The sequence below is a fragment of the Dromaius novaehollandiae genome, chromosome Z, assembly GCF_036370855.1.
Source record: "Dromaius novaehollandiae isolate bDroNov1 chromosome Z, bDroNov1.hap1, whole genome shotgun sequence".
In the NCBI taxonomy this organism is placed as follows: domain Eukaryota; kingdom Metazoa; phylum Chordata; class Aves; order Casuariiformes; family Dromaiidae; genus Dromaius; species Dromaius novaehollandiae.
The window spans coordinates 70,566,825-70,591,508 of NC_088132.1; the positions used below are offsets into that span (position 1 = coordinate 70,566,825).

General features: G+C 35.6%; 1 protein-coding gene across 5 annotated transcripts in view; it reads right to left on the minus strand.

Annotated features, from left to right (window-relative positions):
- Nucleotides 1-541: 541 nt before the first annotated feature.
- The window catches only part of LOC112982190 (NIPBL cohesin loading factor), a 155,914-nt gene continuing 131,771 nt past the window's right edge, over nucleotides 542-24,684 (minus strand). For 4 of the 5 annotated variants that reach the window (XM_064501884.1, XM_064501886.1, XM_064501887.1 and 1 more), the window contains 24 exons: nucleotides 23,898-24,041; nucleotides 22,240-22,329; nucleotides 21,777-21,991; nucleotides 21,572-21,674; nucleotides 20,528-20,626; nucleotides 20,281-20,427; nucleotides 18,942-19,076; nucleotides 16,409-16,507; nucleotides 15,654-15,707; nucleotides 14,366-14,474; nucleotides 13,606-13,742; nucleotides 11,835-11,975; nucleotides 11,389-11,482; nucleotides 11,123-11,277; nucleotides 10,775-10,865; nucleotides 8,477-8,650; nucleotides 7,743-7,933; nucleotides 6,814-6,921; nucleotides 5,678-5,878; nucleotides 5,096-5,242; nucleotides 3,412-3,707; nucleotides 2,909-3,083; nucleotides 2,094-2,279; nucleotides 542-1,529 (listed from right to left, as the gene is read on the minus strand). In XM_064501884.1, the coding sequence (XP_064357954.1) occupies nucleotides 1,164-1,529; nucleotides 2,094-2,279; nucleotides 2,909-3,083; nucleotides 3,412-3,707; nucleotides 5,096-5,242; nucleotides 5,678-5,878; nucleotides 6,814-6,921; nucleotides 7,743-7,933; nucleotides 8,477-8,650; nucleotides 10,775-10,865; nucleotides 11,123-11,277; nucleotides 11,389-11,482; nucleotides 11,835-11,975; nucleotides 13,606-13,742; nucleotides 14,366-14,474; nucleotides 15,654-15,707; nucleotides 16,409-16,507; nucleotides 18,942-19,076; nucleotides 20,281-20,427; nucleotides 20,528-20,626; nucleotides 21,572-21,674; nucleotides 21,777-21,991; nucleotides 22,240-22,329; nucleotides 23,898-24,041 (3,657 nt within the window). In that variant the 3' untranslated portion in view covers nucleotides 542-1,163. Of the gene's footprint in view, nucleotides 1,530-2,052; nucleotides 2,280-2,908; nucleotides 3,084-3,411; nucleotides 3,708-5,095; nucleotides 5,243-5,677; nucleotides 5,879-6,813; nucleotides 6,922-7,742; nucleotides 7,934-8,476; nucleotides 8,651-10,774; nucleotides 10,866-11,122; nucleotides 11,278-11,388; nucleotides 11,483-11,834; nucleotides 11,976-13,605; nucleotides 13,743-14,365; nucleotides 14,475-15,653; nucleotides 15,708-16,408; nucleotides 16,508-18,941; nucleotides 19,077-20,280; nucleotides 20,428-20,527; nucleotides 20,627-21,571; nucleotides 21,675-21,776; nucleotides 21,992-22,239; nucleotides 22,330-23,897; nucleotides 24,042-24,684 lie in introns of all 5 variants that reach the window. The other variant, XM_064501885.1, reaches the window with a different exon arrangement.

Consider the following 24,684-nt stretch of genomic DNA (forward strand, 5'->3'; position numbering starts at 1 on the left):
AATTCATTTGTGAAGGAATGTAGCATTAATTACCCAGATTCATACCCATTCACTCCTCAGATACTGGTAGCTATTTCCTTTTGACACAAACCTCTATATATTAACCCAGAGAAATGCATACATGGCTGGTTAGCCCAAGCAGAATAGTCATTCAGCTTTCCCAAAATTTAAACTATCATAAATTACCATTTGGACAGCATTAGAAAGAAATTGAAGCATACAAGGAATAAACTATAGTTTCTTTTATATCAAAATGTACTCTTGAAAATGTGTTTGGCACAGTGCTAAATCATATAGTTAATACTAAATATTGCAGGATACAATAAAACCCTGGAGTTAACTTGTGTTTACACCCTTTAAGGGATAAAAATAAAAAGATACCAATTATTCAGAAGTCAGCCTATACAAACTGTATAAACAATATTTTATGTCTTGTTTTGAAAACCACTGATATAGTAAATTTTACATAAAAGACTGCAAAATAATATAAATGGATTTAAACAGATCTTTACAATAAGAAATTCAAATGGAAACAGACAAGTAACAAAGAGAAGTAAAAAAATTTATTGCAGTATTCGTTCCACCAGATTTGCTGGGGATCCCTTTTCTTGTATTATTTCAGGGTGACCTAATACATCAAAATCTACATTTACAAAAACTCCTCCTGCAGATAGGTCATAGATACTGCATGCTCTTTTTTTTTTTTTTTTTTTTTTTTTTCTCAACAGAATAAATTATATGTCCAGGAGATTCTGCCATTTTACAGCCTGGAAAAACAATGCTTCCCTGGAAACTGGGCTAAGCTAAAGAAAGCCATCCGCTGCTAGGTTAAACTCCAAGAACACTTTATTAAGAACATTAACAGACTAATTTCCAACATTCACTTGTTTATTTTTTTTTAAACAGAAAGTTTTTTTTCAAGATATAAACAATTTTTTGTTAAACTATAATACAGTGGGAGTAAAAATGAACTGAGAAGTTTCTGCTGCACAACAGCGAAGGAAGCTCCCACAAAAATGTTTACCAAACATTTCCTTCTTTTTTTCCTGCGTCCCAGGTTCCATTCTTACTCTTCATTTAACTGATTTTTTTGCCAGAAAGTTGATATTTCAAGTTTTTCTGTTATTTCAATTCCTGTAAATTTGGCTGCATGTACAAATTCATTAGCTGGAAGTTCCATCCTTGGCGGCATACAGCGATCGTAAAGTCTGAACCACTTTATTAGTCAGCTTATTAGCACTCGTTAGAGCAATTTTTTTGTAAATAATGTCTGACTCTTTAATAGTGTCTACCCAAGGCACCAGTTTGCGGCCATCACGGCGCTTAGCCTCAGTCCAGGAGCCACTGTAGGAGCCTGCCATCCACTGAACACTGAAGCCATTGCTGGTTTTCTGTACTACTCTTGCAATTTGTGGTCGGTCTTTGTACTTTGGACAGCAAATAGCGATGACATCCATGACATCAACACTTTCATTCATCTGTGCTGCCAACTCCGTAGAGTCTGAATTTCGTTTTGACCTTCTCAATGACTAAAACATTGGGGGGAAAAAAGACCAAGTGTTACACAAAAGAACTTTAGTGAAATTATTGCTTTTATTGCTTTTAATCCCTTGACGCCGGGAGTTGGGATTTCCCGGCACACATTCCATTGCCGGCAATGAGACGCACCGCGACCGCCAGCGCCAAGGGGTTAACATATCCTTGTAAAACCACATACTCTTAATTTGTACCCGTGTCTTTATCTCTTATTGATATATAAAATTATATATACACATGAATCATAAAGCTACATAAAAACTTGGCAACAATAAAAAGGATAACACACAGTACATTCCAAAGGAAAATTAATAACCTTTTATACTGGATAAATCTCATTTTCTAGGTTGGTTTTTTTTTTTATTGTCTTTTCTGTTAAACTTTCTACAAAAGTTGTATAAACGGTTAAGTAGAGAATCTCTATCTACAAAATGCTTTCTTTCATGTGGATTACATTACTTGGTGTACATTTAATATAATAGACTGACATTTATAAGCACATAAAAATCATTTTACGTAATACGCTGCGAAATACGTTGACTCCTCCTCCGCCTCACCCCTGAAGTGCCTCCTCCTCTATCCTCCCCATCACTTTCATCGTCCTCTGTCTCAGCTGCATTGTTTTTAGGGCTGCCTCCTCCAAGCAGCGAGGTAATTGCTTTGTTTCGAGCATTTGTGCTAGCTGACACCTCTCCATCTTCTTCCTCTTCATCAGGATCCAAATGTTCCATAAGGAGCTTGAACTATAAAAAAAAATTAAAAAAAAGATTCATCCAGATTGTAACTTTAAAGAGACATTTATGTCACACTATATTAAAAAAACCTAAATGGAAACATAAGGAAACAGGATAAAGCAAATGGTAGACAACTTCAAAGTTGGATGGCCTGTGTTTTTTGTTTGTTCTACAAACTTTTTATTTTCCTCTCATGTTCTGCTAGGTATCTAAAAGTTTTCTTCCTGTGTTCCCATAGTTTAAAAAGTTTTCTCTAGTTAACATTTTAAAGAATTGCCAAAAGAAAAGGTAAATACACTAGATCTACTAGATCTAGTCTCTGTTCCTGTAACGGAAGCAGTCAGGGATAAAGCAGACAAGATCTATAGGAATGCTATAAATGACCGACACCAGAAATTAGAAAACATTTCATAAAGATGGAAATCCTTTAGTTGAAACTACTCTTATGGTGTTTAAATTTATTATAAGACCTTGAATGATAATCTTGCTATCCTGCAAGGGAGTTGTGAGTCACAAAAACATCACATAATATTACCGGGAACTCAACATTTTGAAGTGTTCATCTAACTCCTCACCATCTACTTTCAAGCTTATACAGTGTTAAAAAAGTTTTAGTTCTGCAGCGCTACTTTACTTACATCTAGGTATTGTTTTACTATACTCCTCTTCACTTCTTCAGTGATCTTGGAATTAGCCATATCGCTCCGCAGAAAATCCAGAGTTTGTTTTGGATGGAAATGCACTCCTGTCTTCCTGTTTATCGCTTTATCATAAACTTTTGCAGATTCAGATGGAGAATATTTCTGAATTTTACTGTTTAAAGAAAACAAAGGGAAGAGCTTTTAAGAAAAACCCAAAGCAGTTTTTTAGAAACTTTTAAAATCTTCAAGAAAAGTAGTTATATTTTTATCACTCAGTATGCAGTAGACATCCTGATAAGAAATGAAGTTGTTGCTTTTCCTAAATCAGAATTTCTACTTCATTACCTTTAACTTGCTATGCTTGTTTTTTCCTCTTGAACAAACATATTGCTTACATAATTTGTTACAATCAACTTTTAAACATTCTTCCACACTTAATCCTTAGAAACAAGTTACTAGATTACAAACTGATAGCCTTTCTGTTATCTAATTATCCTTACCTATCAGAGAATCCACAGAGGTTCTTTAAATGCTGTTTCAGCATCAGAAGTAATAATATGCCTTGGGAGACATTTGCAAATTCAATTAAAGGAGCTGAATTTTCTGGTAAACATTTCATCACAGCATTTATATCATTTTCTTCATCAGAGTCTGAATCAGAGTCTACTCGTTTCCGCAACCTCCGAGGCTTGGAAGCTTCCTCCTCACTTTCGCTCTCACTACCACTGTTACTGTCACTCTCAGTCTCCTCATCTGATGACGGTTTTCTTTCCTTTTTTTTTTCTTTCACCATAGACTGTGAGATAGAGAAGTTAACATACATTCCAAGATTAGGGTAAGTAGTATCATGTACCTATCTCAAAAATCTTTCAAAAAAATCTTCATTGGCCTAAATCAACAAGAATTCCCTGAATAATGTTATTAATTCATAACTTCATATTCAAAGATTAAAAAATGCTCAACCCCCCCAGTTTGATCCAAAGCTCACACTTTTTTCAAGGTGGGAACAAGGGCAACAAAAGCACAAAGTACTCCACTGGCAAGCTATTCTTAAAAAGATTGTGCTGAGTTTTGTTAACAATGCCAGTAAAATGCACTAGAAGGTAAAATACAATAAATCAAGACAGAAATTGAATTTTTGTGTTACATATATTTCCATATCTACTTTGGTACAGACGAGTCAAAGCTTGCCTCTGTGATAGAATTCTGTGACACTAATTCTACTGCTGACTGGAGAAACCCCAAGTGATCATGCACAGTATTACTAATAATCAATTCTACTACTTGTAGAGCTACAGAATTTCACACTTGCAGTATTATCGCACATCTTATGATTTTTCATGACGCAGAACCTAAGATGCCCCAAACAGGATCTCATCTTCACTGTGCTGGGTGCTACGGAGGTGTTAACACATTGCCCTCAATCTCAAGAATGTACTGTCTCTTTCTAGCAGATCAAAAATTGACTTTGGTGGGCAGTGGGAATTCAGAGCAGTGTAGTTTCCAGGCATCAACTCCGACTGTACTTACAGTCAGACCAATAATTCCAGAAACAAGTTTGCTCCCTAAAGCTTTGGATTTTCTACTGCTAAAGTTGTTCAGGAAAAGGAGACATTAATATTTTTCAGAGAGGCCTGTCTTACAGGGTCATGTAACACCTCCAAAATAGATACTATGCCACGTCTGGGGTTCTTAAATGCTACTTTAAGAAAAGAAAGACTGTGTTCTCTTTTCTTGCAATAACAGAGATATTTAATGTCTCCCAGGCAACAGACATGTAACTGCCTTCAGCTACTTGACAGCAAAAGCAATTAAACAGCAAACTAAATCAAAAGTACACAACCACAATAAATCAGCATTTCACGAAGATTTTAGGTTCATCTACTTCCAAAAGCATGCAATTAATTATTGTTATCATCTCAAAATTCTTCATTCTTTTTTAAATGTTAGCATATCGCTAAGGTAAATTTTAAACTAGTATCTGTCATATTCAGGCCAGAACAGAAAGGTGTGTGGGGTTTTGCTTTTTGGTTTTTTTTGGGGGTGGGGAGGGTGTTACATTACTGATTACAAAATAATGCTACTTGTCACAATAACAGAACTGTACTCGCTGAAAAACTGACCAAATTATAGAAAGCTTATACTGTCATCATTATACATGTATTAAAATACAAATGCATTTACCTCTTTAAACGACTGTAGTAGGTTGCTACCGGAGACTGATAGTGTAATGTCTATATGATGCATTATAAACAGTGGCTCTTCCTGTGTTTGATAAGGAAAACAGGCTAGATTGTCTGCTATATACAAGAGCATATTCACCTCTGTTTTCTGCAAATTAAGAAAAAAAAACATTTTATAGAAGTGTACATATAAATATACATACAAATATATTACAGATTTATAGTTATCCTGTGTTCTAACAGTCTACAGCAAAAATAGTATTACAAATTTCATCCTAGGTAACTCCTCTTACCTCACCCTAAACAACATGTACATAAGCAAACTTCAGTCAGAGCTGAATATTTTATCATATATATATTATCTCTGATAAATTCAAACTGGCTATAGGAAAATTATGAAATAATGCAAAAGTAAACGAATGTGTTCTATTATATAGGTTAATACCTCATACTACAAAACATAATAAAATATATTAGGGAAATAAAGTTATTGATAATTACATCAAAAAAATTTTAAAGGAGAATTTGCACTTGTGACGCTATATTTTAATTCTTTTTCAAATGAAGGAAGTGTGATGCTTACAGCGGTATCATCGAAGAGGTTGAGTAAAGAAATTAGAAAGGCTCGTCTGTGTTGACGGTTCCCTCGAATCATGGAGTACAGGTGTGAACACAAAGCACTGGATGATTCATCATGTCTAAAACCTCTTACAGGGTCCTTTGGGCAGGTATTAATTGCCTGTTGAACCTGGTAAGACATCTTCATACCAGCCACTGCTTTCATCTGTAACAGAAAAGTATTTATTTTTATTTAAACTGTGGCTTCCAAACAGTAAAGCTGAAACACAAAATAATATAATTTCTGCAGTGGAAAATTTAAAAATGCAGATCCCAGAATTCCATAGTTCTTGCCTGTCAACATGAATTGCTAACTCATTTTTTAGTTTTTTTCTTTCTAAGTGTATGTTCATCTGAAGTTTAACTTCCAAACATGAACTGCAGTCACATTATTTTTTGAGTTAGCAAACCAATTAGAACATTATTTGTGGCAGAGATTGTAATGTCTTGTAAACAGCTTCACTGCAAACACTTTATTAGAAATACACAGCTAATCCGTTTACCCACTGCAGTCACGTATTTAAATTTAAACTATTTTCAAGAATACAGAAATGTTCACACACCTGTAACAGGATATTTTACCAAAATTGTATGCTTGACCTAACTTGTAGTAAAATAAAATATTAAGTCCGTATGACTGCTAGAGGGCTAACAGAAAATCAGTCTTTTTGCACATATCTTAAATTTTCCAGCTGATTTTATTTACTCCAGGGCTTCTGTTCCAGTTTCAGCATCTACTGAAACTCGGCTAGACAGTACACCCAACTCTTCTCATATCAGCCTTTACTATTGTTCAGCGTAGTATTGCCTCACCTATACACTACCTTAAATCCCAGCTGCCTATATAGCAAATTTCATCTCCTAGCCTTCTATTGAATTAGGTATCTGTTTGAGTGCAATGCTCCAATCTCAGTGGAATACGAGTAGGTTTGGAAAGTGAGGGAGTATGGGAGGGAGTTGGGATCTCCTCTACTGTTGTTTACAGCTACTGGTCATTTGTCACTTTATATTCTTTTTTTGTAGATGAGGCACGTTTAACTGTTAAACCATCGGAGAACAGAAAATCAGTATTATGTAAAAATTTAAATTAAAATTACTTACGTGAATGAACCCAGCATATTTTTTGTCTATTTCCACCAACTGCTGGTCAGCTTTGTTTCGCATAGAGGGCTCTGGATCTGTGCCCATAGCAATTAAGTACGGCACACACTTGAAAAACAAATGAAATGATTATTCAGAGTCATTGTACCACCTCTCTCACACTCTCTCTTTTGCCTTCTTTCTATTATAATGTTGTTCTTGTTATATTCTGACTACTCCAGGAACTAGAATATGAAACTCTATGCAACTTACTACTTGACTACTTTTTGGCAAACAATAATACAAATTACAAGGGAAAGCAGCATTATAAATAATGATAAAAGCTATTCAAGGTATCAGGTAGCATTATCTCTCTCTCAAACTCAGAAGTCCATTTACACTACAAAAGATACTATTTAAAAAAACCCAACATTTGTAACGTAACATGCACAATAGCTGTGGCATTAAAAATAATCATAAAAATATGATACAAGCAAAGAATAGTGGAGATGACGACTTAAGATAGTTCTGATATTGACTGTGGAATTTCATACTGTTTGGAGGACGCAGGGGTTGGGGGGAGAAGAAGAGGTAAGCTGATAAAGTTCAGTGTAGAGAATCAAGGGAAGAAAAAGGCTGAGCATATGCTTGAAATTTAAACTTATAACAAGAAAGTAATATACTCTAATATGCATTTGTAAGTGCTCTTTAGGCTCCGGCTGGACTTTTAGATCTTGAGGCAAAGACAACAGAAAACAGTGTTTGGAGTCTCACTAGCTTATCCGCATAAACCAAATTTCAAAATTTGTTTACTGTAAAGGCAGCTTGCTACAATAAGAAATTACTGTAACAGAGCTGGAATTAAAAAAAAACACAATGATCTCGAAATTTATCTAAAAACTTCTGAACAGCTGAGCAACAAGAATCCCCATCATAAAGGCCTACCATACCTGAACAGGATGGATGAGACCCTGGTTTAATGTCAGTGCAATGACATTTAGAGCAAAGTGGCGTACACTGGACTGGGTATGAAAGAAAGCCTCAAGGACCTGTTTGAGATATAGCTGCATGATGGAACTACTCATCCCTGAGGAAATATCACCCATTTCTTTCAGGTCTTCCTGTTTTGCTACTTTTTTCCCTGTGAAAAGGACAAAAGCAATAGCACACTCATCACAAGATCACTTGGTCTGCCACTACTTCATGCATACTTGTCTTTAAGCTTTAGAACATATATGTATTTGAGCTATCTTAGAATGGATTTATGATCTCATGAGACTTATAACAATCTAATAGTAAAATATACTTCAAAAAAGCTAAAGAGACAAGACTTTATTAAAGTCTTGTTTCCAAATAAAGGTTTTTGTTTTAAAAAATTTCTTACAGTATCTGCAAGTTAACCTTAAGAGAAGAATTTGACGAAAAGTATTTACTACCATAATTACAGAATTATGTATTCACGATTGCTTCCAGGATTTCTACATTTTGAAGGTAAATAATAAGCTACACTTCTCAATACACCTATGCACATAATTCATTTTGGAAAATTATTCTAAGATACTTTATTTTAAGATATTACTGATTAGATAACAATCTTAAGTGACTCACTTCACATGTATGGTAATTTTATGCAATAAAGTTAGATTTTCCATGCCTCATTAGCAGAGAAGAACTCAACACTTACAGTCTCTATCTGCCTGCTGCATCCGTGTATCCTCCTCCTGCAAGTAGGTTTGGAGGTTTTTTAACACCTGGATTTTTAAGTTTACTGAGCAGTTCTTATCTGAAAGAATGCTGTTGTACAGAGTCTTCACTTCCTGTTCGAACATTAAACTTGGGTGTTGTATAAACGCAAATCCTAAAGGGAGAGTGGAGGAAAAAAAAGAGGTTCGTTATCTTCTAGAAACTGTTGGGTTTTTTTTCTTTTTTGTTTTTAAGTCTTGCCTCAAATATAGGTATGAAATAAAATACAATCTTTCACTCAGGTGCTGCAAGTACAATAGAGAGATGGCAGAAAGCAGTTTTACAAGGGTCTGTTCTTTGCTTTGAGAGAATGTTGTCAAGCACTTAAGCAAAACATAAATCAAACAAGAGATTTAGCACATTTCTTCTCATTTCTCTCTAGTCCAAATAGTACTGCTTTTTCATGTGGACACCATCCAAAGCTTATAAGGAATTTTGTTAGCCGTGACAGCAATACTCAGTCTGATGAATAAGCAGCGGGCGCCAACCCAGGGCAGTTGCAGTAAGAGTTATACAGGTCTGGAAGCAAGTTCAGTGCAGTGGCCTGCATCTCAATGACTAGGAACTCTCCTCCAAAAACAAGTGAACCACATTGCTAAAAGTTCACCACTGCTTTTCTAACACATTTGGAGAAAAACATTCTGCAGAAACTATTATAAAGAACTATTCACATGGAGGCCAAGCAAAAGTAGAAAAAAAAGATAATCATCACAAGTGTTTAAAAATAAAGCCTTGAAAGAAAAACATAGCAAATGCAGTAAACTGAAATTTGTACCTCTTGCTGTCATTATTCATATACCTATTAAAGTCTTCTCTTGAAAACTATCTGAAATCTTCCCAAGACTCTGCCTTATCCTTGACAAAGGACCGCTGATTCTTAGTCAGGGGAGTATTTATTTCATAAGGATTTTAACCTAAATTAGCAACAGCGTATACCATTTCGGATCACTTTGTAGGTTTAGAAGTGCTGCTGACTCAAAATTCAGTTCAGTCTCTAATTTAGAAGCATTTTTGGCTAATAAAACATTCTCAGCATCCATGAATAAAGCAATCATGCATATGCTTAGCAAGATGACAGTCCCCATCCCACCTGCAATGTAAAGTAATCATGTCTATGGTTAGCAAGACAATAGCCCCCACCCCACCTGCAATGTCCTGTAAAGGACAGTAAGTTAGGCTATTTATGTTTTCCTGTCTTTCAGCTAGGCTAAAACAAACATGCATCTTGATGTAACGCCTAGAAAAAACCCAGCTAGTCCACAACGCTGTAGTACTGCTCCTGCGACAGAGGCAACTATAAAGCCATTAATCCTGCTTGGATTTCTTAAGTGGTCTCTCACAGAATATCAAATCACGATTCAGTCTCAGTCTTTACCCTCAGAGCCCTACCTGGCCTGAAGCAGGATATCTAAAAGCCCTCTATCCTCTAGGATAAGGACCGTGCTAGAGGAGGTAAACTCTTCTCCACAGTTTAACTACACAATGCAAACTCAAGCGCAGGGGAAATTACTTTCTTTGGACTAAGCCCTAACCATGGACTGACCTCTTTCATAAACCAAGACCTATCCACCCAAACAAGAGCCTCCCAAATTTACAGTTTTTGTCCTTGAGAAGAGGATGAACATGATACAAGCTACTCAGTGCCACTTCATGTACTATTGCAATTCACTGAGATACCATAGTAATACCTTCAAGTAAAAGAACCTATCTGAAATTGAAATACAGCCCAAATCCAAAAAGGAACTGTAGGATTTAGGCTATGACATCATCTCAATGCCTAACGAAATCTCACAGAAGATCCCCCAGTTGGTAGAAACTGCCAGAGCTTCCTTGACTCCAGCTGAAGATCTGCCCTTACTTAATAGTGTCTGAAAAGTTTCCAGCACTTTTTATTTTTCTAGTCATTCTTTAACCATGCCTTGTGGGCTGAAAAACAAGAACTGGAGCTACAACATACTTTCACATGGAGGAAAAAAAATGTCATTTATTACTTTAGAAATCTGCTGCTTCTGAAGACTTGATCAAATACCCAAAAAGCATCCACTGTCAAAACTAATCTGCTGCTGAAATACACCTAGTATCCCTTTGACTATATTGCTACAGTCAGTTCTCAAATAAAACATGCGGTGAACTTTGATTTTAAATAAGCTTCCCTGCCACAACACAAATACACGACATCCTGCTAAAATGCATGTATTTTTACTATAGCAGAATAGTAAAAACTTTTAGTATTTCTTACCGAGGCCAATAATGGCTTTTGTCTGTACTTCTTCATCTGAATGCTTTGTAAAATACATCAGAAGTTCAAGTACCTTATCCTTAATGTTAACCTGAGCAAATTAAAACAGAAATAATAGGTATTTGAAGATGAAACAGGTGTTTTTAATCTCTTAAAAAAAGAATAAAAATCAAAAAGTAGAGGAGAAACAATCTTACTGAAGAGCCTTTGGAAAAAACATGTATTTACAAGCTAAAAATCTCAGTCATAAGCATTATAAAAAAATACATAGCTTTGCATGACTAGGAATGCTCTGCTTTCAAATAAAAGAATACATAAGACTTGGAGAGTAAATAAAAGTCATTTTACCTTACTGTTGCCCTTAAAGTCTTCCTGATCAAAATCAAAATGCCGACATAATGCTCCAACAGTGAAAAGTGATCTAAGGAGTGCTGGTTTATTGGCAGTAAGTATTGTACTGTTGGGGTCTTCTTGGTGTTGACTTTTTAATTTGGAAAGTGCACCTACAAGAAGATAAAGTTTTAATCAGTTGTGTGGTAATCACAGTGTATCGCTAAGATAAAGCATGCAACCAAAACTCAAAAGTGACAAATACATGCTGTGATTTCACTTACCATAGTATCTATTAAAACAGGCCCACACAAATTTATAGTTTTGTGTCACCTTGTTCACAACAGCCCCAAGACAGCTCACACAATGCTGAACAACCTAGAAGCAAGAGGAAATGAATGAATTATTTATTCAGAAATTAAAATTCAGATTTTTGTAAAGTTATGTAAGCAAAGAGCTATGTAAAACTAAAACTAATGCTCTAGCAGATGTAATACTCATCTCCCAGACTGCTCTGAAAAGCCCTGCCCAAATTCATAATCATTAAAATATAGCAACATCACATACAGACTTGGGTAAACCAAGAATATTGTTTTTTCTTGGCTCAGAAATTACCAGTCCTATGACCAGCACAAACTTCATATTGAAGATAAAATTTCTTTAAATCAAACCCATACATTTCAACACATGAAATGGAACCAACAACTGAATAGCAACAATTAAACCTCACCGTCATGCCGTATTTGATGATGAGTTTCATGAGATCTTCCTCAATAGTGGCAAGGAAGGTCTCACTTGGGTGCTCCATTAGTGGAACTACGAGCTCTAAGATTTTTGCAACATTGCAGATCACCATGAAATCATTCTGAGTCTGGAAGGACAGCATTTACAGTGGTTAACATTTCTGGCCATTTTATCTGTAAACCAAGTATAATTAACATACACTGACAATTAAAAATCCCAACTCTCTCGTAAGATATGATTGCAGTATTTCGTAAAGATTTGAAAGAATATTTAAATAGTTTACCTCTGGTATTAAATTACATATTACAAAAGCTAGTTATTGTTTTCTACAGAACTTCTCAAAAAAAAAAATCAGTCTAAGCAGAACTTCATCTCTCATCACGGCTGTGCGTGGACCTGGGAGCATTAGGTGCTGATAATTTTTTGGAGTCCTAGGAACTCTTTGGAGTTGTAGGAACTCTTCCTGACACACACATGCTAAAGAACAAATAATAACTAGCAACGAATCAGCAACAAATGAGGTTGTCCTATAGCCGAACATGGCTTTAATAAAATAGACAATAATGAGCATAGATTATTAAAATGATTAGTAGTTTGCATGATCAAGACTGTGCAAGTGTTGTAAATGAGGAAACTATAGAAAACATTGTATACATTAAACATACATCCTCCTAGAAACTGAAGTTTTTGACAAAGCAAGCTCACTAATCACCATAGGATAACCTTATCAAGTTGATGGTGAATAATTTTACAATTCATCTCAAGTTGTATGAACACAAAACTGATGAAAACCCACTAAAGAGATGTTGCAGCAAGTAAACAAACAGATAGCCCTTTCCTATGCTGTTTGCTCAGAAGAGATAATAAGCATCTGTAGGAGTCCTTTGTAGATATGTCCAGAGAATGCTCCAGGGCTGAATACAGGCAATGCTAGGACACACCTAGAAGCTCAGATGGTAACAAGCACTCGCACACCTACCCTGCTATGGGCAGCTGATCTAACATAACAGGTTGCTGCCACTCACTCGACTATGCTCTTCCTTTAGTGGTGGCTGGGTGATCCTGCCCTGCTCCTCATGCCAGACTGGGAATTCATCTGAACCTATGTTGAGCCAATTTCACAAATCAAAAAGGTAGAGAGCTCTGCAATGTTTCAGGGTAGAGAGGCCATTTTCCCAGAGTGTGGGGATTAGCAGTATAGTTCTGCCATTTTTGTGAGCTAAACTGGTTTGGGGGAGGGGGAAGGAGTATTACAAAAAGCACCATAAATGTGTAAGTGGGAGCTAGGAAAGAGAGAGATGGAAATGCTAAAGAGGACAGAGCAGGACATTTTCTTTCCGATACAGCAGCTATATGTTAGATCATCCTATCTTAAGGAACCATACCTTTAGTCTTTTAAATCACATGCTAAATCTTAACTACATTTAAAACAAAATGACAGTAAAACAAAACAATTTTAAGATGTAAATTCATAACAAGTGAAAAATTGGTTTTTAGTCCTGAAGGGAGGAAGGCAGTGGAGGTTTCATCTAGCTACAGAATGTGGAGGTAGAGGATGAGAAACATCATCTTGGAAGCTAGAAAGATCATTAAAAGGATCTAGTATCTTCAGCAGATATGATGTTCAAGAAGGAGAAATACGGTTCCTGTTTCTCATTTCCTGCCTTCGATTTTATTAAGCATAGAAGACAGCCATTCATTTCTATACTTAATTATCTGGGGATAAAAAGACTGATTTTCTAATTTTATCTACTTACACTACATTTAGTGGTCAGGTATGGCTGCATGGTCATGGCATGTTTCACCATTAGCTGGGGCCTGATTTTGCTGAATAAGAACAAAGTGGTTATGCAAGCAACCAAGCGACCAGAATTCACACCTTTGTTGTCAGAATCTGCAAAAATTAGAAAATACATGAAGGATATTAAATGCAAGCACTGTTTGTTCAATTAAATACACAATTCATAAGCATCCTATGAAAATCTCATAACATATCTTTCAAAATCAATACAGAACATTCTTAGATAATAAGAGCATTCAGGATGAGCACATGCAAACGTTAACACATTATTTCATCACAAAGTATGTGCAGTAAGAAGCAAAGGTGCTTCAAAGATATCATTGATTTTTAAACTCTGTACTTTATACAGAACACCGACCTAGCCAATGATGCCCATTATAAGTGTAGAACACGTTAAGGCAAATAAAACTTTCCAAATACGAGGAAATTTATTTTGTTTTTACTTATCTAAAACTTTGAACAAGTAATTTTGAAAGTAGTTAAGGTGGTTATCTAGAGAAAATTAGGGGAGCTTTATTATAATAGTGCTCAAAAGTTCATTGAACTATAATCAACTTAAATGCAAGAATCCTAATGAAGTCCTCAACTCACTACTACCAGTTCTGTAACAGTAATTCTACCACAGTAACTTCTTGTGATAGTAATTTTAACAACCATCGTTAGCGTTTCATATAAAAAATAATGCAGTTCAGCTACTGTACTATAAATAATATTACCTGATAAAGATTCCTCATATTTAAGGATGTGCTCAACCAAATTGTCAACAAGTTGAGTACAGGCTTTCTTCACAGGTTTATATGAGGCATCCTCTTCTGACTTCAATAGCTACAACGGACAAAACAGAAAATGATTTAAGATTAAGGATGCAATCATTTACATTGGATGCATGCTGGTTTTATAGCAATTACTATAGATATACATGGATTTTTTGCTATGAAAGAATTTATATAACTTGTCCATTAAAGGTATAGGATGAAGAAAAATTTAAGGGAAGTAGCAAACCAAAATACAAAAGAAGTTGGGAAAAATTAACTGTGACAAAAAGATAACAGAGAATAATTCTACTGATTTTTGCATTGGGGTAAAAGCTAAACTGTGTTTAAGGAAATAAATAATAATCTAGTCATACCTGCAAATGGTAACTAATAGGAGTTAGGAGGCTTTTTAAGTCGCTTGAAAAAAAAGCAACATCAAAAGAATGACGTTTTTGACATTAAGCGAAAAAACTCAATTCACATGAAATGCAGTTTTATGAACACTGTAATTAGCAAGGTCTTCTTTCTCATAACTTCGGGTATTGAAATTACATCCCTGCAGATCCTTTGATATCTAACAAGGATTGAGCCCACACTATAGCTTTTTCTTCAGTGGAGGCATTAGGGGTACTTGTTTGCTTGGCTACTTATTTTCACGGCACTCCAGGCTAAATCTTTTGGTATCTCCAATTCCCCCATCCATACATCTGTTAATTTTGCTTGAAAATGAACCAGTGCATACAAGATGTAGAGAAGAATGATAGCACAGGCGAACAGATATATACAAAGCAAGCTCATTCTTTAGAAAAAACAGAGTAAAGTATAAGGCAGGAATAAACAATACTCTATGAAGAATCACTGCTTCTATAAACCGTGTGACAAATAAATCGGACATGGAAATAAACTTATCTGCCATTTAAAATAATCTACATGAATAGATGCCTCATTTCAAAATTAAAATGAAGTCCACAGCTAACGTATATACGTCCTTCATAACTGAGAAGACAGTGAAATAAAAAACAAAGCATGAAATATTTTTAGAACAGATCACATGGAAAGATGAAAAGCCGTGTCAGAGACAAAGTGCACCAGTGAAGACAAAAAAAGGTCACGTATTTAAAGAGCATGAACTGGTCTATTGTATGTCTGTTTGATCACTCCTGTAGTCCCCCTTCAGTGTGTTTTAGTACCAAAAAAAATGTTAATACACTTGTAATGATTGTGACACATCTTCAAAATCATTACTTACATTTTGAAGAAGCTGTTCAAACCAGTCATACCCTGTATCTCTACAAGCTGCAACCTAAAAGTAGTATTTAAAATAAACTAATTAAAAGAGGAATCTGAAGAAAAATTACTTCCATTTCATCTTAAAAGTACAGTAAACATGCAGAGGTATATTTTCCTATGCATTCAGTGCAATGGTTTTATACCAGTAGAGATCAGAAACCATGTCTTCTGTACTTGAAAAATACTTCTCACCTTTTAAGTGATTCCAAAATTTGTATTCCATACAGCACAAGGTTTACAGATTTTAGAGTTCTCACCCTCAGTGAGAACATGACCCAGTATTTGTTAAAACAGCTATTAACCTTTCAAAATAAATTTTATCGATCGTTTGAAGAAATTTTTCATTTAAGAGATAACTTCTCAGTTAGCTTCAATTAATACTATAGGCTGCTACTAGCATTTCCAGGAAAATGTTATACATTATAGGAACTGCTGTGTTTTAAATGAACAAGTATTTTACACAGCTTAAATATAGCGTGGTCTCAGTTACCACTACGAACAGATTACTGAGCACTTAAAGTTTCCTACAGTCCTGTTCCACAAGATGAATAATACTAGTACCTATTCAGTGACAGCAGATAGATAAAGAAAACTGTCTGATAGTTAAATTACTTGCTTATTTTTTGTTTTCTAAAAGATTATGGATAAATATTTCAAAGATATTACAAACAATCAAATTTTGCATGCAATTTGATTCAAATTTGTAGAACATACCACATCAGTGATGTTTAGTATTTTCCTGGTCATTGCTTCTTTGTCATTGTGTGGAGTTGGAGTAAACCAGAGCTTCTGGAATGTCTCATTTACTAATTTCTGAAGGGAAAAAAATATTACTATAAATAAATAAGCTTATCTTGGCATGTAGGTATTATTTCTAATATATATTCTAATATATATATGCTAATATCTAATATTTCTAATATCCAATAGGTTTGTTGGTCATGTGTGCCATTTCATATGGAACTATTCAACCTAAGTGAGTCTGTTATAGAGAATATGATCTGAGACAAATCCAGATCTACTATTACAGAAGTCATACTGGCCTCTAAGCAAGCCTCAGTAAAGTACAAAATGATCACTGGGAACTGATGCTACAGAAAATGGAGTTATCGCTTTCCTCCTTTAATCTCCATTTCTCAGGAAAACATTAGTATCCTGAGAAAACAACAACTGGATCCAAGATTACCATTTCTACAGCAGAACTAGCAGCAGTGGTAGATTACTTCAGAGGTTTCAGAACAGTGGTAACGCAGTAGGGAAGAGAGAGAACCCAAGTCTCCCTAGGCAAATATATGAAGTTGGATCCCTTCCCACACTTTTGGCTGGAAGAAAAGGTGGAACAGAATAAAAGCAAACTAAATTATTCTTGAATTACTTATAAAGCACATGGCTATAAGGAGGTGTCTCTATCCCTGCAGACATCAAAATGCATTGTAGATAGTGGCTCATTTTTGGGGGTTGTCAGAAAGGCAAGGGAATGGAGGAGATGCAACAAGGTCATCCTCCTTTCCTAGCTGCACCTTAGAACCAGCTGTTCATCTACTTTTGAATACAGTCTTCTCTGAAAGCCTCTTGGCATTAATGTGTCTCAAGTGGTAAAAATACTGCTGCTGTTTTAAAGTTGCAGAGTTCGAATCCCACTGAAGGTGTATGATACAAAATTATTACAGGTGTAGCCTGAATTACCTTGCAATTTTAAAATTATTTTGCCAAGCCAAACAAAAATATCAGCAAGTATCAGGTTTATGATTTATCACATCATCTTATTTTTGTGCCCTTGTGCACATATGTTGTAACAGACATTAGAATATGACCACATAAGCAATGTTTTGGGGGGACTATTGATTCACTAAACATTCAGAATCAATGAAAAATCAATGTAAAACAAGCATAAATACTTCATAATGTTTTATATACAGAACTATGCACATAAAACATATCATATTATACATCTTGCATGGACAGAGACTTCACCAACTCTCTGGGCAACCTGTTCCTGTGCTCAGTCACACTCACAGTAAAGAAGTTTTTCCTTATGTCCAGAGGGATCTTCCTGTGTTTCAGCTTGTGCCCGTTGCCTCTTGTCCTGTCACTGGGCACCACTGAAAATAGTCTGGCCCCATCCTCTTGACACCCTCCCTTCAGATATTTTAATGCATTGATAAGATCCCCTCTTAGTCTTCTTTTCTCCAGGCTGAGAAGAGAAGCCCTCCCCCAGCTCTCAGCCTTTGCTCATAACAGAGATGCTCCAGTCCGTTAAACATCTTAGTAGCCTTTGATAGACTCACACCTGTAGCTCCACATCCTTCCTATACTGGGGAGCCAAGAACTGGACACAGCACTCCAGGTGTGGCCTCACCAGGGCAGACTAGAGGGGGAGGATCACCTCCCTCAACCTGCTGGCAACACTCTGCCTAATGTGCCCCAGGATACCATTGGCCTTCTTGGCCACAAGGGCACATTGCTGGCTCATGGTCAACTTGTCGTCCACCAGGACTCCACGGTCCTCTGCAGAACTGCTTTCCAGCAGGTCAGCCCCCAGCCTGCACTGGTGTGTGGGGCTGTTCCTGTCTAGGTGCAGGATGCTGCCCTTCCCTTTATTGAACTTCATGAGGTTCCTCTCGGCCCAATTCTCCAGCCTGTCAAGGTCCCTCTGAATGGCAACACGGCTCTGGTGTATCAGCCACTCCTCCCAGTTTTGTATCATCAGCAAACTTGCTGAGGGTGCACTCTGTCCTTTCATCCAGGTCATTCATGAGTAAGTTGAACAGGACTGAACCCTGTATTGACACCTGGGGTACACCGCTAACTACAGGTCTCCAACCAGACTTTGTGCCACTGATCACAACCCTCCGAGCTCTGCCATTCAGACATTTAATTTTGATCTAAAGCTTATTTCATTTGCAGAGGCCATTTTTATGTGCTAATTTTGCTTGTCAGAACAGAGAAGGAACAGAGATAATACTTGCAAGAGGAAAAAACAAAGAAACAAAATAAGTAACTTAAAAAAAAATCTTTTGATTACCAACAAAAACTGGAAAGAAAACAGAAGAAAAAAGAAGGAAAAGCAAGCCTCAGCAATGTAGGAAGCTAAAATATTTTCTCCCTCAAAAATTAAAAGTAAATAAAAATCATAAATATTACAAAGGAGCAATGAAATACTTTCATAAATTGTTTTAGCTTTTGTCAAACTATGGAAATACGAAATAACAATAATTAAAAAGCTGAAGGATATGTTTTATTCTACCTTAATGCCTTCTTCATCATTGACTCTCCGAATCATTTTCACACACATCTCTGTAATTTTGGGAAACGTTGGTTGTTCAATGCAGATATCCCTAAGTATCTTTATGACTCTTTTTCTGACACTGATACCAGTATCCTGTGAGGAGAAAAGCATTACACTCTTGAGAACAAATCAGACATAAGAATTCATTTATACATTATATGAATTAATAATTGAGGATTACCCAATCTGACTTGCAAAATGTATTTTGAAAACACAGTTAAATATTCTAGAGTGCATTTAAATTAAAGATCCGCATTAACTGGTACCATTTTATTTGCAAGGATTTTACAGTCCTGGCCAGAGTCCCATGAATGATGCTGATGTTTCCTCAATTTATATCCTCTCATTTAAGAGCTTATAATGGTGTAAATGTATAATTCCACTCCTTACTTCAAGAGGTTCAAAGCTAGAAGGGATGATGTTTTAACCACTTTGCTGGAACACACGAGACCCATTGTAGATCTGGGCTATAATCCTTCAAGCCTTTGCACAAAGTTTATGGATATGATGCGCTGCAAATCTTTTCCATTTTCCTAGGCTTAGTCTAAGGAGATGAATGAGGAGCCTCATTTCACGTTATTTTATACAAAACCTGTTAAATCTGAATGTTAGGATGAGTATTTTTAGGTATGCTTACGCATATGAAGCTACCTATCTTTAAAGATGTTTTATCATACAAATGTAGCAAACTGACTAAAAGCCTGACACAGATGCTAGTGTTATCTTATAATTAAATTCACATTGTACGTATCTGAACATCCAGACGTGAAACACTTGTACAAAACCTCTAACAAGAAACCTTTTAAAGTGCCAAAACAAAATAAAATATTGAAATACTGAAAATATTGAAAAACAAAATATTTTATCTTTTTTTCTTTTGGATTACAAATGGCAACTTTAGATTACTGTGCTGTAGATCTTCCCTCACTGCCCACACTAGGTGAACTGCCTTCAGTCACCAGTATCTCAAAAACTTGAGAGATGTGGTAAAATTCCTCATTTCACCTAATTCGTGTACTAATGGAATCAAAAAGAATAAAATCATCAATATCCTAGTTTTGCCTTTGTACAACTTTCTACGTATGTTTACCTTTCGATGTAACAGATTCTCACCGGAAACAAGCAATGCATTTTATGAGGTTGGTCTTATAAGCATTGTACTTCCAGTTAAAACAATAAAAACTAATTTACTCTCAGGGGTTAGAACATCATTTTGTATTATTAAAAATATAAAGTCTGCTGAAAACAAGTTTTCCAATACCATGTACTTTATGATAAACATCACAAGACACCATACCAATATTCTTTCAATCAGCATGTCATAATACTGCTCAGCAAGCTGAGGACGACAGAGCACAAATCGGCCAAGCAGCTCCACAGCTGCTTCTCGTACACTAGTGGAGTTATCCATTAACCGTCCATGAACACCTCGTTGCATATCCAGCTAAAAAGAGTGAATAAAACACAAATCCAAAATAAGATAAAGAATTCTTTTAAGTATTACAGAAAAATACATGTGCATGAGGGATATTTCATTTTTTTACCCTGGCTAGGATACTGGGGTCTACAGCAACAACCTCAGACAAACACTTCATGGCTTTTGTTCGAACAGCAATTGCATTTTCACCAAGTACACGCAGAATCTAATAAGAGAACAAAAACAACATTTCAAGTGCTTTGGGAAGGTAGCAAACAACGTTTGACATAATCAAAAATGCAGTGGAATAACATGCAAAATATTAAACTAAAATAAAAAATATGACTATCAAAAACTGAGTATATCTTCTCAGACAGTAAAAAGGTACATGCAAGTGATGTTTAATGGCACTGATATCTGAGCATGGATATTTGCTACAATTTGCTCTCTCTCTAAGGTTGGTCCAAACAGGATCTATATGGGGTCCATATTTTCACTCTGAGACCCTTAAACTCAGCTTTTGCCATTCATGTGTGTTTTTCACTATAGTTCTTTCAAAAGAAGAGATGGATTTGGGCAACTTTAGGAGTGGCTCTCTATGCAGATCAATACAACTAACGCAACTTAAACCACTACTGGAGCTCAAACATGTCTCTGTGCAAACACGTTAGTACTCTTCTCCCAGAAAAAGGGAAGAAAGCACTTTAGTCAAACAACAGCTTCCAAAGTGACAGCACCACACGCTGCAAACAAATTACCACATTGGTTTATATTTCCAAAATTTAGAATATAAACAAGCATACACGAGTCATTAAGATACATTTCATGAGTTAATATTACCAAATGAGCATGCATCTTACAAAACCTGTGAAAAGATTTCAGTGTTTTTTAATTGTTCTTTTACTATGTATATCTAATATAATGACTTTGTCATACACACATATGCACAAATAAAATAATGTATATATAATATGGCACGTGTGAAACACATGCAAGAAAAAGAAAAATAAGCACTTATGTCATCGATACAGAATATGAAAGCGTGTGGTGTTATTATGGCCTGTTAAATACCTGTGCTCAACAATGAACAGATATTTCACACTACCCCATAAGTGTTTGGAATCAGAAACCAACTGTGTTTCACTGTACTAAGACTTCTGGCACAGTTTACCTGTGTCAAATAAATATCGAAGCTCTGGGCAAACGGCCTCATAGAGGCCAAGTAGCGAACAATCAAGCATGCATCTTCATAGTCCACAGTATCAGAATTCATCCTGTAACAAATTGATTGTGTTAATTAGGATGTATTTACCAAAAAATAATTTTAAAAAATCAAATGCATGCTTAATAAAGAAATTAGCATTACTGAAACATACTTTAATGTACTAAACTGAGATGGAGCAGTTTTAATGATGCTGCGAAGAAATTTTTTGCGACTTTCTGCTCTGTGCATGATTTGTCCTGTAGTCTCAACATCTTTTGCATGGTGAGTTCCTTCAGACGAATCCTCGTCCTTCTGAGACTTGATTGCTTTCTCTGTCTCCATGGTTGTATCACGGAACCACTGAGCTATATAAAACTTCCGAGAAAACTGGAGAAATACAGCAGGATGCATAGTAAAAAAAAAAACAGATAAAGAAGAGGGAGATTAACAGATTTATAATGAGACTAAGTTAGTCTAACACATCAATCATACTTTGGAAAATACAATCAACAGTTTATGCTGGGGTGACAAAATAACTGAAGCAGTAATAGACATGACCCAAAATCATTTTATTCAGTAGCCATGTTATAGACGTTATTTTTATGTATATTTAGTATCAGAAAACTGAAATTTACCACTAATGAAGCATCAGTTTCTGTGTTCTCATCCAGATAATCTAGCAAAGCCTTTTGCAGCTGTTGTATTTCATCTTCCCCTCCTGAAACCTGTGAGGGGTAGCAAGGACAGTTATAAAATACAGTATCGCACAGTGGTAAATAAAACTTGAAAATCTGCATACCTACGTATAAAATACATTGAAAAATACATCTGAACAGATCTACCAAGGGATCTTCTTATTTTCTTGCCTTTTGAACAAGTGAAACTCAGCAGTCATATATACATTTCTGAGTAGTCATCTGTTGTTTCTTTAAACAACACATTGTCTACCATTATTAGTGGTACTGTATAAAATACACCATCCATAACGTACGGATGGTACAGTCTACCATCACTGATGTTAAGCTTCCCCAAATAACTGAAGGAATGCTTTTAGCACTCAGGTGCCCAAAGCAATTTTATTTTCTGTAGATGCCGATGCCCAGTTACTGTCTGATTATGTAAACAAACAGGACAAATTAGAAGATTCAGATCATCATTTGGATATCTTTCAATGCTGTTATAACTTCTGGAGATAAGGCAACAAAAGGATCCTTCAAAGATATTTCCCTACACAGTCCAATGTATAATTGTCAGAATCACAACTGATGGGAAACTCTTATAGCTTTTTAACCCACAGAAGTATAAATTATATTAAACTAGGGATGTAAAGACCATATTTTGACACTGCATATAGTACAATATTTTAATTGAAAAAAAAATTATGGCAAGTATCAGCCTCATAAAGGAGTAGATAAATTTCAGTTCTTCATTTGATGAATACTTGCAAGTCATGGAAGTTTTTCCTCCAGCACAAATCTGTAACAGTCGTTATAAAATAGAGTTGCTATAGATCTGGAGTCTTTTTGAGGTTACTGAAAGGGAAACTCTGATAAAAGCAGCTTGATATGGCCATTCTAGGTTCAACCTTAGGTCCTTAAGAAATGTGTAAGTCCACATTTTTAAAGGGACATGTACGACCTGCTTATTTCCTCAACACACACCATGTACTGTAAAGAGCCCAAAAACATACATTGCATAATTGTTGCTACCCCTTGCAGATATGGATATATTTTTTTTAACAGCTTCAGCAGAAATACAAATGTGCATTTTCTAAGGAAAGAGTTATATGCAATTTCTGTAAAGAAGTGATGACTAATACCAGTTACATCACATAAAGATTAATCTTATAGGCATAACAGTTAATTCTCCAAAGTGTGCATATGACTGCCATAAGCTCAATTACCATTTTTCTATAGTTATTTCCTTCTGCTGTGTAATGACAAATACACATACATACATACGTATTTTTAAGGTCTCTTAAGACAGCCTCCAACTGTTGCTCCATTATTTCCTCTATATTGTTGCAACAAAACTCATTTCACCACTCTAATTAACCACTTAATATGATTATTAGGGGGCTGATGTGAGAAAGACAACGATGAGCTAACAAATGTGTTATTTATAAACTGACCCAGAAATCTCTGAACAGCAATGGAAACAGATTCTCCAAATGCCTTTTTTTTTTTTTTTTTAAACACATCTTTAAGATTGCAGCAATACTTCAATTTTTTTTTAATGGATATATCTCAATCTTGCTATTCAAGCACTAACCAGCACAGGATCTCTCACACACCTGTTTGAGGATTCTGGCTATAGACCCTTGATCCATTTTGCTAGTGACTGCATCTTTCCTCAATCTTGCAGCTACAGTTCCAAGATAGTCAAGTGATGCAACTCTTAAAGCCATTTCTGTAGATTTGTTACTGAACTGGTGAACCTAAGGAAAGCAGAATAAAATGCTTAAAAAATTACATATTTATGCATCTGAGATTCTTCTCACAAGACACTGCTTGACTTTACTAAAAATTCCACCTAACTTCATGCTGCATAAAATTGTCATTTATTATTACACCACAGATATGCTCCTTACTTTACCTATTTTTTTTAACATTTGTTGCATCTCTCTCTATAGATACACCCTTTTGAGTTTTTCAAAATACATGTTTTCATAAAATAAACTGGACATCTGGTATAGTAGGTAAGATCTATGCTATTGCAAAGTTTAAGCACCATAATGTGTCTTCCGCATTATCCACACAACTATAATGAATGCTACATTAACTAGGAACAGGACCATAAAACATCTGTTTTCCAAGAAACTATTCAAATTACTGTACTAGCTACATCTTAATACCAAAGAAGAACGCATGAAAAACACATGCCAACAAAAATGTTTACATTCTGTTAAATGCCATATTCCTTAAGCAAATGTATTATTATCAGTAGAAAACCAAAATATGTATTTAACTGTTCTCAGGTTCTGTGCTAAATGAATAGTCCAGAGAAGATATTTAACATGAATAATTACAGCTATTAGGCTGCTTTTACCCCAAAAGAGTATATGCACTCATTAGACGGCA